Source organism: Armigeres subalbatus, chromosome 1 (assembly GCF_024139115.2).
Source record: "Armigeres subalbatus isolate Guangzhou_Male chromosome 1, GZ_Asu_2, whole genome shotgun sequence".
Lineage (NCBI taxonomy): Eukaryota > Metazoa > Arthropoda > Insecta > Diptera > Culicidae > Armigeres > Armigeres subalbatus.
The window spans coordinates 111,521,488-111,535,818 of NC_085139.1; the positions used below are offsets into that span (position 1 = coordinate 111,521,488).

The 14,331-nt window shown below is 42.6% G+C and overlaps 2 protein-coding genes across 3 annotated transcripts; both read right to left on the reverse strand.

The window, feature by feature from the left end:
* Positions 1–6,632: 6,632 nt before the first annotated feature.
* LOC134204948 (LMBR1 domain-containing protein 2 homolog) lies at positions 6,633–10,273 on the reverse strand. Its single transcript, XM_062679761.1, has 2 exons — positions 10,103–10,273; positions 6,633–9,442 (listed from the first exon to the last, which is right to left on the reverse strand). The coding sequence occupies exons 1-2, from the start codon at positions 10,271–10,273 to the stop codon at positions 7,499–7,501; spliced, it is 2,115 nt and encodes a 704-aa protein (XP_062535745.1). The 3' UTR covers positions 6,633–7,498.
* A 53-nt stretch (positions 10,274–10,326) lies between these two features.
* LOC134204949 (uncharacterized) lies at positions 10,327–11,470 on the reverse strand. 2 transcript variants are annotated; one of them, XM_062679762.1, is made up of 3 exons: positions 11,414–11,470; positions 11,053–11,152; positions 10,327–10,654 (listed from the first exon to the last, which is right to left on the reverse strand). In XM_062679762.1, exon 3 carries the CDS (start codon positions 10,630–10,632, stop codon positions 10,327–10,329), a length of 306 nt encoding a protein of 101 aa, XP_062535746.1. In that variant the 5' UTR covers positions 10,633–10,654; positions 11,053–11,152; positions 11,414–11,470. The 2 variants fall into 2 exon arrangements, with proteins under 2 accessions (XP_062535746.1, XP_062535747.1); XM_062679763.1 differs by lacking the exon at positions 11,414–11,470 and having other exon boundaries at positions 11,053–11,174.
* Between the last annotated feature and the right edge of the window lie 2,861 nt (positions 11,471–14,331).

Below are 14,331 nucleotides of genomic sequence, written 5' to 3' on the forward strand. Positions count from 1 at the left end.
ATGCAAGGTAATAATTAAACGATCAATAAGGCATTGTGGAATGTTCTCCCATACGGCAGATTACGAGCATGGATATGCGTATATAGTGAAGGAATTTACCTCCGATGAGTGCAAGTTAGCACAAATCGTTGGATCCGTTACACTGGCCGAAGGACATAAAATCGGAGAACTAAAACGAAATAGTACAGCACGAGGGGAAACCCTAATAGTCGGAAGTCTTAAAGGAACATCATGCAATGGAGGGGTTTATAGAACACCGACGTATACTTCAGGAAGGAGCATTGGTGTTCTACCAGTATGAAATAAGTCTGTATGATTACACAGCTACAGCAGACATAGAGAATGACCAAATAACATTACGAAATGGAATAGTATGCACATACAGTATAGGATGGTGTTTAGATGCAGAGTTCGGGTATATGACATGGGATGTTGATTTACGGAGACAGTGCGAAGAAACAGAATTTGAGGTCATATATCAAGGAAATGTAAACAAAACCTATGATTACGATACAGTCGAATCGAAATCAAAGACTGTATACACCTTGATTTCGGATAAGCATCTGTTCTCAATAAGAGCTAAAGAAAAGACACAGTTGTGTGGATTCGACGGGTACATTACTGACCATCCTAGAATATTCATTCTAGAATCAAAGGGGTACAGATCACCCTTTACAAGGAAAGCAAGCGATGGAAGAAACCTAGATCTCTTCACATATTTTAACTCGAAGATTACCTTAGTGGAAAGCTATCTAGGACAAAAATTGAACGAGGTATACACCACAGTAATGACGGAGATGTGTAAGATCGATAAGGCCTTGCTCGAAACCAAACTAACCCTAGCTAGAGTAAACCCTACGGAATTCGTATCAAACATCGTTAAAAGATCAGGATACACCGCGATTGTTGCGGCTGAAGTACTCTATATTTTGGAGTGCAAACCGGTATTCGTGACGTACGAAACTAAGGAGGCTTGCTTCCAGGAAATACCGGTCAAGTATAATAACAGATCAATGTTCATGGCACCTGTTACTCGCATACTTCAATTAAGACGAACAGAAATCGACTGCACGCCATTACTTCCCGCAAAGTTCACTATAGGAGGAAGATGGTACACTACAGATCAGCGATTAAGAGAGTCGACACCTCCTCAAAGACTGACAACGGACGTAATCACCAGTTGGTCTTATACATCGTTACCGAGCCTGATGCAGAGTGGAGTCTACGACGCAGAAAGTTTGGACAAAATGAAGAATATGGTCTACGAACAAGGCGATAGGAAGATAGCTTCAACGGTACTTCATAAGATGATATCCGGACGCCACCCAGATTTACAAGGATTCAGCTTTGATGCATTGGTGTCGGAAAAGGTTATCAACAACTTATTCGACAAATATTGGTCAAAATTCCTTTCTTGGTCAACCTGGCTGGGAAATATAACATCGACGGCGATCGGAATATACATGTTTTGCCGCATAGCGAAGTTCTTCATAGACACATTGATCCATGGAAGGATCCTATACGACATCTACGGATTCGGATGGCAGCTACTTGCTTCATTTTGGGACTCGCTAACGAATTTGCTCTCTCACCGCAACGTCATGAAACAATGGGACGACAAGGACAATGCTAACGAGTTCAGCGGTTTACAAGCAGAGCGTGTGGACGACGTCACCATCAACGACAGCGAAGTGCAGCATCAACGGACTCAAATTGGTGTGTGCATCTATCCAAGATTAGGTAACAATATAGAATAAGAGTCCCAGTGAATCTTGAATGACTACCAATAAAATATTAATTAGAAAGGGTAATAATCGATTAATCGGTGGAGGACGCAATAAGCGAAAATATTGCTAGTTAATAAATTCCTTTAAAAAAAAATATATATATATATATACATGTGTGTAGCGAATAAAATTTTACCTCATTTGTGTGCATTATTAGAGATCTGTATCAAAGGCAATAAACACGCCGATTAAGGAATAATTATAAAACCATAACTAATTCAATAAAGTGATTGAACATTATTGTAAACCCCAATTACTGGTTGAAATACCATAGTCGCGTTACAATAATTTGTAAAACCGGTAGTTTTACGAGGGGTGGTGTAAAAAACGCGACAGTGCTATTCGTAATTTGCAATTCAATCAAATCATTGAACAAATCCGTCGTCAGTCGCCGAGCCTCGATAGGAAATTTAGGGAACATAATTGATGATGCGCACGTCGCCGCACCGCAGAGAGTAGGGAAAACAAAATACATACGACCGACAGCAGGTCTGACTCTATCGCGCACCATGCGTACGACGTACCGTCCGGGGCGGCGAGCATAGATAAGCGAGAAAAGTCGTAAAACGTACGCACGGTGCACGATCACTCGATCGTTCGAGTGAAAGGGCATGGATGCAATTGTGCAGCGCAAGGGACTGAACAAAAAAAGGGATAACAAAAGAATGTACGATCGATCCGTCTCGTTCAATGTAGGAGCGTTTTTATTACTTAAAGAAAGGTCGTAAATTAGCGCGATAATCGTTGTAGGACCGGGCCCTGTAGGAAAGTTCTATGCTTAGAATTTTGATAGGTTTCATAGATAGGGAACAATGGAAAAATGTCTGAAGTCCATTGAGAGGGCCGGTAATAAAACTTTTCACAGGACGTGACGGAATCTTCTTTTTCAATAGATGTAAGTTAGAATTATCATCCAAAAATTGTATAAATACCCTGTACCTTGAATACAGAGATTGACTTGTGTTTGGAACCTCGATCGTGTTGGCTGCTCCTTCTTCAAAGAAATTCCCAGGTAAATATATTGACATCCCTTTAAAGTTTTTACTTAAACAAATTCTCCACTGTCAGGTAATAGGAAACTATCCTGATTGGTCTGAGAATTTTCTAAGTTCAAACTTGATCTTCCAGTTAAACACTTGCACTCTGGATTGTAGACTACCCGCTGAGCGGCGTGTCATTTCGACAGTGCGAGTATTAATTGGACTCTGTAAAGGTTTTCCCTCGTCTTCCACTGTCAGGTACTAGGAGACTAGCCTGATTGGTCTGAAGACAAAGGAATAGTTGGCCACAAATATATTACCATTCCCCGGTTTGTAGACTACCCGCTTGCGGCGTGTCATTATTGGCGAACGGTAATTTATTTGAGGAGAAGCACCCTAAACCACTGTTAGCCTCCACTGTCAGGTAATAGGAAACTATCCTGATTGGTCTGAGCGCGACGCAAGGGTTTAGATTGAGTTCCGACCAGTCCACCACCATAACAACTCGCAAGCTTATCCTTCGCAAGCGAACGAGTTAAAATTTGGAATTTGAGAGGAGCCCCAAATTTTACAACCTTCTTTCCCCGCAAAAATATCCACATGGCCACATGGAGATCACCTAACCAAGAAACGGAAAACCAAATCGACCACGTTCTAATCGACGGTAAATTCTTCTCCGACATCACGAACGTCCGCACTTACCGCAGTGCGAATATTGAATCCGACCACTACCTCGTTGCAGTGTGCCTGCACTCAAAACTCTCGACGGTGTACAACACGCGTCGAAGTCGGACACCGCGGCTTAATATTGGGCGGCTACAAGACGGTAGACTAGCCCAAGAATACGCGCAGCAGCTGGAAGTGGCACTCCCAACGGAAGAGCAGCTAGGCGCAGCATCTCTTGAAGATGGCGATCCGCCATTGGTAGCACCGCAACCGCTGCACTTGGCACGGTGCCCCCGGATCAGAGAAACGACTGGTATGACGGCGAATGTGAGCAGTTAGTAGAAGAGAAGAATGCAGCATGGGCGAGATTGCTGCAACACCGCACGAGGGCGAACAAGGCACGATATAAACAGGCGCGGAACAGACAAAACTCGATTTTCCGGAGGAAAAAGCGTCAGCAGGAAGATCGAGACCGTGAAGAGACGGAGCAACTGTACCGCGCTAATAACACACGAAAGTTCTATGAGAAGTTGAACCGTTCACGTAAGGGCCAGGTGCCACAGCCTGATATATGTAAGGACATAAACGGGAACCTTCTTACCAACGAGTGTGAGGTGATCCAAAGGTGGCGGCAGCACTACGAAGAGCACCTGAATGGCAATGTGGCAGACGAAGTTGGAGGTATGGTGATGGACCTGGGGGAACGCGCGCAGGACATAATTCTACCGGCTCCGGATCTCCAGGAAATCCAGGAGATTGGCCGGCTGAAGAACAACAAAGCCCCTGGCGTTGACCAACTACCAGGAGAGCTATTTAAACACGGTGGTGAGGCACTGGCTAGAGCGCTGCACTGGATCATTACCAAGATTTGGGAGGAGAAAGTTTTGCCGCAGGAGTGGATGGAAGGTGTCGTGTGTCCCATCTACAAAAAGGGCGATAAGCTGGATTGTAGCAACTACCGCGCAATCACATTGCTAAACGCCGCCTACAAGGTACTCTCCCAAATTTTATGCCGTAGACTAGCACCAATTGCAAGGGAGTTCGTGGGGCAGTACCAGGAGGGTTTTATGGGCGAACGCTCCACCACGGACCAGGTGTTCGCCATTCGCCAAGTACTGCAGAAGTGCCGCGAATACAACGTGCCCACACATCATCTATTCATCGACTTCAAAGCCGCATATAGTACAATCGATCGGGACCAGCTATGGCAGCTAATGCACGAAAACGGATTTCCGGATAAACTGACACGGTTGATCAAAGCGACGATGGATCGGGTGATGTGCGTAGTTCGAGTTTCAGGGGCATTCTCGAGTCCCTTCGAAACCCGCAGAGGGTTACGGCAAGGTGATGGTCTTTCGTGTCTGCTATTCAACATCGCTTTGGAAGGGGTAATACGAAGAGCAGGGATTAACACGAGTGGTACAATTTTCAATAAGTCCGTCCAGCTATTTGGCTTCGCCGACGACATAGATATTATGGCACGTAACTTTAAGAAGATGGGGGAAGCTTACATCAGACTGAAGAGGGAAGCCAAGCGAAGCGGATCGGACTAGTCATCAACACGAAATCGAGGTGGTAGAAGAATTTGTGTACTTGGGCTCACTGGTGACTGCCGAAAATGATACCAGCAGAGAAATTCGGAGACGTATAGTGGCTGGATATCGTACATACTTTGGACTCCGCAAGACGCTCCGATCGAATAGAGTTCGCCGCCGTACCAAACTGACAATCTACAAAACGCTCATTAGACCGGTAGTCCTCTACGGACACGAGACCTGGACGATGCTCGTGGAGGACCAACGCGCATTCGGAGTTTTTGAAAGGAAAGTGCTGCGTACCATCTATGGTGGGGTGCAGATGGTGGACGGTACGTGGAGGAGGCGAATGAACCACGAGTTGCATCAGCTGCTGGGAGAACCATCCATCGTTCACACCGCGAAAATCGGACGACTGCGGTGGGCCGGGCACGTAGCCAGAATGTCGGACAATAACCCGGTGAAAATGATTCTCGACAACGATCCGACGGGCACAAGAAGGCGAGGTGCGCAGCGGGCAAGGTGGATCGATCAGGTGGAAGATGACTTGTGGACCCTCCGTAGACTGCGTGGCTGGCGACGTGTAGCCATGGACCGAGCCGAATGGAGAAGACTCTTATATACCGCACAGGCCACTTCGGCCTTAGTCTGAATAAATAAATAAATAATATACAGATCGGCAGTGTGTGTCAATGAGATCCAAGTCGCGAGTCCGATCCAGAGGGATGTACACAGCACAGAGGAATAGTTGCCTTCACCAAGCTGAATAACAACGCATACTTGCTCTACGGTGTTCCAATAATTGTCCTCAACCATTTTAGCCTTCAAGCTGGAGTTAACTGCAACAAGTACGTCACCTCCGGTAGTTTTCCTGCTATTCTCCGTATTGCGATCACAGCGAAAAACTTCGTAGCCGGCTCCAAAAACGTAGCTCGAAATAGTTCGAGAATCAAGCCAGGTTTCAGTAAACACTATGACGTCGTAGTTCTGATCCAGAACAGCTAGTCGATATTCGTCCAGAAGGTCGTTAATTCCTCCAACGTTCTGGTAGTAGATGGATATGTCGGACTGTGGCGAGGAGCGGATGAAGCACTGCAAATCGGAACACTATCAGGCAGAGAAGAATTCATTGACTGAGAGTACTTGCCGACATAAGGAGTTCGGAAGACCCCATTTCCTGACCCAAGCACAGGACCGGGACGTCTGCTGGTCGCTGGCAGGAATGGCACGACGGAGTTGGGAGGATTAGGGGCTTCCTCAGAGCTTGCGGCATGAGTGCGTCCCGGGAGCGTACTGGATGTAGAGGCAAGGTGTGCGATATCATATCTCGGTTAAGCGATATCATATCTCGGATAATCATGTTCTTCGTCGTATTCAAATTGTTGGACGACCCTCTCCCCGCTTCCGACAGTAGGACAGGAGCGACTGTGATGAGCGGAAATGGCAAGAGGCTTGACTGAGTTGTAGAAGTTGAGGGCTCCTTTGAGACTCTCTGCGGCGCGTTCCGGATTCCGCGTTCGGAGATTTGTCAAACGCAGGACACTGAAAAGTGGATCGGCCTCACATGTAAACAATGTTCTGGTCGGAGCATCACTACCGGATCTGCCGCTTGATACGTCCGCATTGAACAAGGATATTTCGGAATACTGATAGTCGAAACAAACCTCCCTTGTTAGCATTTTATTTCGTTTACCGTTCATACTAATTTGGTAGCCATAGTACATTACTTTCTATAAGGGTTAATAATAACTACATGTTTCGCTTTTAATTTTTTTTTTGTGAAACTCAAGCTTAAATTTGTAAACTATGCGTGTAGAAGGTGCTAATTCAGCGTTATATATATGCAGCTCAATGCCGATGTTCTTGGGAACGTCCATCAAGTACTTCACGCTATTTAAGGGACAAGGGGGTTAAAATGGCCAATTATCACGTGTCGTAACGGGACTTCCTTGTAGTATTTTGTTTTTGAGTGTCTTTTGCATTTAATATATTAGTGGCCACTGTTTTACAGCTACAAATAGATACATGGGTGAACCTACATTATGGAAAGCTTTCTCAATCTGTTCATCAACTGGTCCTTAACTAACATATCTCACACGTTCATATATTGAACAGCATCCCATATTGCGGATATTATCTGAGCTAAGGGAGTGATCCTAACTATGCACAGTACAATGATAGGTATAATCGAAAGAACAAGAATGCTAATGCCGCTATGATAAATATAATCAATTATCTAAACATGGCAATGCATTTAATAATTGATACACGTCCCTAACGCAAACAGTTTCCTGTGATGTAAATCCAAATATTTTAGTACGGCCGAAACAGCGACATTAGCATTCTAGTGATTTCGATTCTTCTGCCAGCAATTTTAGGAGTTTTATAATTTTTTTCCTAGAGATTACCCTTCTGTTCATATATTATTTATACATCGAAAACGATAAGTTGTAATCACTAACAAATTAAACTTAGTATCACCGCAAAAGTAAACCTACATAAAATGCACTCCTTCGTAATACTTCCCTGCTTATACATCGTCGAAGAAACCTCGGGGAGCTCCTCCGCCTCCGCTACCCCCTCTTCCTCCTCGACCTTCATCGTCTTCACCAAAGTCATTGTAACCTTTAAAGCCAACCGTAACATTCGTACTTACCCCAAACCTTTCATTTATCTCGTCCGACAGTGACCGAGGAAACTCTCCATTCCGGCTACCATTTGTGCTATAGTCCAAACGATCGCCATGCCGCACCAGGTCGTCACCCGGTCCCACAGAACTGGCAACGGAGTCCAGGTTCCTGGATTTATACTTCGACAAAATGTTACCAACTCCGCCATTTCCGTTGCCATTGTTTCCGCTGCTTCCGCTGGCGGAGTCCCGTCCAAGGTTACTCAGAATATTATCCCGACGCCGTGCGATCGCATCCTCCGCTCTCTGGCGCTTGCGTTTCTCACGCACAATCAAATCCTTACCCTCCTGCACCAATTCCGTGGCAATGGTTTCATTCAGCATGAACTGCTGGAACCCGAGCGCATTCAGGGCGCGGCTTCCCAGCGAAAACCATGTGGCCAGACAAAAGGCTAGCATCACCATCGGGAAATAGATGTTGAACCCGTCGGATATGATTCCTAGCACGTCCATGTGACCCATTATCTGAGTGTAGTGTGTTTCCAGGATTCGTTCCTTTATGATATGGGAGTCCATGTGGATCATGCCGAGGAAGTTCAAGCACATGGGCGGTGTCAGACGGCAGAGTAGCATTCCGCTGAAAATCAAACTGTACTCGTTTGTTTGATGATGAGCTGCCAGATAATACAAGTTCAAAAACTTGATCCGGAAAACCGTTGAATACGCGCAGTAGCAAAGGTAACACAGTGTCATCATGGAGAAAACCTCAATGGTAACGAAATCGTAGTTGCGTTTGGCTATATCCAAAACGTTGGCAAAAATTGAAAGGACGGGTTCGCGGTTGAAGAAGGTCAATTCACTCCAGACGACGACGAATGAAAGGAACGCAGTGATCACGGCAAGTGCCTTCAGGAAAGGAGCCTTGACGACGCATTCCCAGTACCACTCCAAAGTAGGGTTGTACATTGCTCGGTTGAATCCGGCTCGATGTTTAGGGAATTCGGTTTTGAATCTATGATCGAGCGAAACAGCATTCTTAGCGACGTCTTCCAGATGGAGTACTTTGTTCACTTGAACATTCCAAAGAGCTTCAGTTCTCTGAAGTGTTTGCAGAGACTTGATCACTTGACGATGTAGGCGGACCAATGCCTTCTCCGATGGGACGGCTACAGGAGATCCATCGTCCCGGCTGATACGGCGAGCACGTTCCATTAGCTCGGTCGGTACCTTGCGTATGATGGTTTCCAATGCTGGCCGTAGTTCGTGTCTGGTTGGAACCGCTCGACAAGCCGACTGTAGACTTTCCAATACATCATCTACGTGTTCTTCTGCTTCCGCCTTTTCTGAGCTTAGTTTAGATAGCTTGAAGTAGGCGTATTGTAAAGTAAAGCCTGGTTTCGAGTTGTTCCACAGTCCTCGAGGGACCTCTACTAGAGCGTAGCCCAGCAATAGAACCAGCAGAAACAGACCCCACGTGTTTGAAGCGGACGACGCGATGGCTTTCAATTTTTGCCAGTCTAATGATATTCCAGGTTGCAGTGCCAAGTAAATGAGCAATATACCACATATGAACAGATAGGACCCATAGTAGATGGCATTGTCCACCAGGGCGGACTTGAGTTTGCCTTTGATGGTGAAATCTCCCGCCTTCAGATAGGACTGCATCAGAGGCATTATCAACCAGGTGAGAAACTGCGAAGACCAGTAGATTATTCGCCAGAGATTCGGAAAGACCGCTTCTTCGACCATCCCCCAGGGACGCTGGCAGGAGCTGTTGCTACTGGCGCCAGCCGGTGCCGTTTTCCAGGTTTCATTGTGTTCCAGAATGCAGTTCCGGTATACGGTCTGTGGGAAAAGAGTGCAAATTAATCAGATGGCAGTGTTGTTGCCTCTCTTGTTCATTAGAGAAGGCAACATGCGAATAAAATTAAAAATAACTACTTTTAGGGAATAGATCTTATCATGCAATACAATATATGTTTTTTTTTACACTCATTGTGCACATCACCTTCAAACACTTCAGTAAGCAACTCGTTGGTATATCCCTAACTCCAATATTGTCACCTCGCTGATTAATGTTTATTAAGTGGTTCTACATTTATTGACTGCAAGGTTTGTAAGCCAAATTATCGAAAATGTGAATTTAGAAAACAATTACCAAATCCGGAGGTTGAAAGGCCTAACTCGTTCCTATTCTTCTGGCAAAAAACCTTATCACTCCACAAAACCTTGATTACATGCTTTCGAGCGCTGGGATTTGATTGGAGACGAAATTGGTAAAACATTAAATTTTGCCAAGAGGTGCCAATTTACTCAGTAGTTAAATAACAAAATCTCAATGCAATAATAGTTATAGGTTCAAATTATTAATAAGGAACAAGATTATTACTCCACACCATCATGTTTAGTAATTAATAAGAATCGCTATGAAATCAAACATCTGTTATTCGTCGAAGTGAAACCGCAGAATTTTGAACATTATGGAAATAAGTTATCAATACCTACCGAAGTTACATCTAATGGAATGGTGAATACAATCAGGAAGGAAAAGCTCCATGCTGTAAGAACCGAGAAAGTCACAACTGGGTGCTGTCGCTGGATACATCCATACCGATACAAGGAAATCGATGCCAACAGTAGGGCCAAGCATATTGAAAACACCAACAAGTAAGCCATCGCTCAACTAATCGCCAAAACACCCTTTACACAATTTCAGTTTTTCTTCAACTCTAGAAATTATTGCCACTGGCGGCGGCAGCAGTGCGGGTACGAGTCTCCTGTAGCTGCCGGTGGGCTTCCTTTTGCATCTTTTCCAGTTTCTCCAGGCTGAACGACTTCAGCGGAAGAAGCTGTGGCTTGCACAAGACAAAGTCTTGCTTCTTTTCGTAGAACAGCTTTCCACTGGTTGGCAAAATTAGCGTAATTGGTTGTTGCTGTTGCTGGAAATGACGAAGACTGCCGCCTCGCTTGTCTTGTGATACTTTTTCGGTTCCTAACGCTTCGACACCTTCAGCTGCTGATGGTGATAATGACATCGCGACACATTACGAATGGAAGCTGCAAAAATCGAAAACAATTCCGGAGTGTAACCAGAAACAATTCAGTATTGTAATAGGATGTCTATTAAACATTAAATTTTAATATTGAACTACTCCAGTGAGGATACTACTGGAACTAGTTAGAGGTACAGAACAAAGTAGGAAAGATACAACCCAACAAATTCCCCATACTTTGTTCCGAAATTGGTATAAGCTTCCCGCAAATGAATCAACTACATTCTTGTTACTACCAGTTCAATAGTAATTATTACATGAACGAATGTTTATTTAAAATTGTCTGAACCAAGCTCAAGGATAATGGTTTTTTTTGCGTCACCCTAACGAAAGGTGAATATCTTATCGATTTTTTTTATGCTGGTAATTGTTTATAATGGAAATATTTCTATGTTTACTCACCTAGGAATAAAGTCCACAGAGTATAGTTTAATTACAGAACTATGTAAACACCCAACTAGCGTGAACAATTTCCTAATCTTCAAAAACTGATGAATACGATAAATCAAGCTCTATCTGGAATAAGGGCGAATGTCGCAAGAGAGAATTCTCTTCGCCGACTTCCCCTCTTTTAAATTAAAGTGACAAGCAGATGATTTCGTTGCGGTTTTTCCCCTCAGAACGAAAGAAAACAATGAAAACTTGCATTCTGAGGTGATAAACCGCGATGAAATCCACTGCTTGTCACTTTTATTTAAAAGAGGGGAAGTCGGCGAAGAGAATTCTCTCTTGCGACATTCGCCCTTATTCCAGATAGAGCTTGAAATATTTTCACCGACACTTTGCACAACACAGAGGATTCTGGACCTTTTTCAAGTTGCAATTATTCTAGAGCAACAAAGGATAAGGTCCAAATTATCCGTTCAGATATGTTTGCATGAATAATATTGCATTCAGCGCTGTATTATTGGAAAAAAGAGAAAATATACTCCTTTTATAATCAGCCTTTTACTGTTGCCAACATTGTTTGCGTGGGGCCTTAATTGATCAAGATTGTGGACTTGCAAAGATCAATTTGTAATAAACTGTTAGGCCATTATCATGTGTTGCGCTGGCATGTCATCGCTTTTCTGACGTTTGATTGTTCGCGTTTTTGACGTCTTTGGAGGGATACACGGTAATATTGGAATACTCATTTTAGGAGTACTTTTTAGTCTTATTTGAGAATATGGCCAATACGTCAAAAAATGCGTACTTTCAAATCATTGCTGGAGAGTATTTTTCACTCCTTTTAGAGTATGTAAAAGGAATTGAAAATGAGTGAAAAGTAGTATTTTAAAGAAAAGAAAATTTCATAACCAAACATTAAGCAAGTTAGTTTACTGCTTGTGACAGTGGTTGTGAAAAAATGAAAAGCTAATTAGAAATCCACTAGTAATCCACAACGCAGGAAAAACTATTTTGTTCATCGGTAAGTTTATATTATTGATTTGTTTCATGTTCTCTAACTAAAAATATATATTATAATTTATCTATAGGAACTATGATGATTCTAGAGCCTGTTCTAGAGTGTTCTGCGTGACGATCATAAGCCTGTCAGGATATGGCCAACTAGTCGATTTGGTGATCTGATGGAAATGCAGGTCAAACTCGGTCTGGGCCATTGCTCTCTACATTGTTAAAAAGGTGAGTTGAAATTTGGTGAATTCGTCTGGGAATGAAATTCTAAAATGATATTTCTTTTTGCAGCTTGATGTCGGCCCTCGCGCCTGGATCGAATCCTTCTACCAGAGCATCCAACTATCTCAAACCGAATACAAAAAGCAGTTCCGGTCGGAGATCGAGGCATCCAAGGAACGCATCCGGAAGCGAGCATAAGGAAAGAAGCACAAAAAACTAGGAGGAACATAAAGCCCGTTTGGATCCAGTGGAGGACCTCGAATATCTTCCCGATGTATTATAAGTGTTTCGAAACTCTCGATATTGGAATGCTGTAGGAAGTGATGAGTATTCTGCTCGAGGAGGAAGCTCGCTATCACTTGACACGTTGAGTAGATTCCGGTATGTGCGTTCCGGTTGACGATAGGAGTATGTTAGACACAGTCGTACTACAATTGTTTCTTATGAATCATTTTATTATTGAATAAATATGCATTAATACCCTCGCTTTTGTTATTATTAGCTGAAAATGAAGGAATCGTTTTATTTTTTAAAACGAATAATTTATAATAAGGTGTAAAAAGTATGCATTTTACCATTGATATTTGGGATAAAAAAGATGCATTTTAACTTTGAGAAAAGGAGTGAAAAGTATGCTTCGTTTGACGTATAGGCAATATACTCATAAATGAGTAAACGAAATATACTCCTTTTAAGCGTAGTTCCACTTTTCCAGGATTATGCGTACTTTATAGTCCTTAAAGAGTATATTCCGGTTACCGTGTAGCCCTGTAAAAAATGAACTTTACACACTTGGTGAAATTTACTCAATTTTACACTACACGGAACTGCAATATTGAACTTTCCCGTCAAAAATTTGTATTCGCTCAATCGATTCTTTGGCCTAAAGTCAATTTTCCCATGTGGAACATGCAAAGAACCCATATTTTTTTAAGCCTCTAACTTTTTTTTAAATCGTAAACAAAAACTGAAAAACTGCTGCACGTGTGAACCGGCCTGAAAAATTCACCCGATGTTTGTTCAAAATCGGGCCAATCTTTAAAAAAACAACGTCAAAAATTGTATCTCGTTTTATTGTATCACTTTGTTTTAAATTTTGAAAATACTTGGAGGCGTAAAAAAATACGGTTTTTTCTTGGGAAAGTTGACCTTAAAGCTGTGAACCATTCCACCGATTCGTTTAACTTTTAATTAAAATTTAACGGATCGATGGTTATTTCTCTGCGGTTAAGGTTGGTATCATGTTCAAAAGAAAATTCCTTTTTCTATCCCAAACCCATGTTAAATTCCGTTTACTGAATCGGAAAAGTAAAAAATTGCAATGAAATTTCTTCACCAGTATCCACCTGAAAAGAACAAAAATCAAAAAGGGAATTTGTAAGGTTCCCACGCAAACTAATGGGACCTGTCACTTTTACTTTCGGAAAAATAGTGTGCTCGATTATTCCGCAAGTAAAAGTGACATCCCGCATAGAAATAAAACGTACACTGAATGGTCATTATTATAAGATTTCCATCCCGCATATGATCATCATTAACCGTACGATTCATGTACACTCATATGATTAATTTATCTATCGCGTTGATCATACCAAATTGTTAACAAATTATACATCTTATAGTAAAGATTACTGGAATGGGAAATGAAAAATAATATGTAAAGAAAAAAAATCATACATGATAAAATTTGGGTAGCTTTCCACACCCTACTGCATAAAAAGAAGTATTTTTATTTTCAGTGTTAAAGCCGACGGCACTTGGTCGGGCCGAATTAAAGTTTTTAATGTAGTCGGTGGTGATCGAAGCGGCGATCTCAGTGGTGGTTGACAAATTAATTAGGATTGAAACCTTGACTAAAATGCATGTAAGTCAAAACTCTATTATATAAAAAAATATGTTTAAATCTATTTTTCTCCCACATGTTTGTTTATCTACAGAATCACCAATTTTCTTCCATTACACGGGAAAACATAGGATAGTAATACGCCACCTCGTACGCCGGAACTATACGCTGTTCCTTACTGCGCTAGCGGATCGGCTGAACTGCAATGACATGCTTAT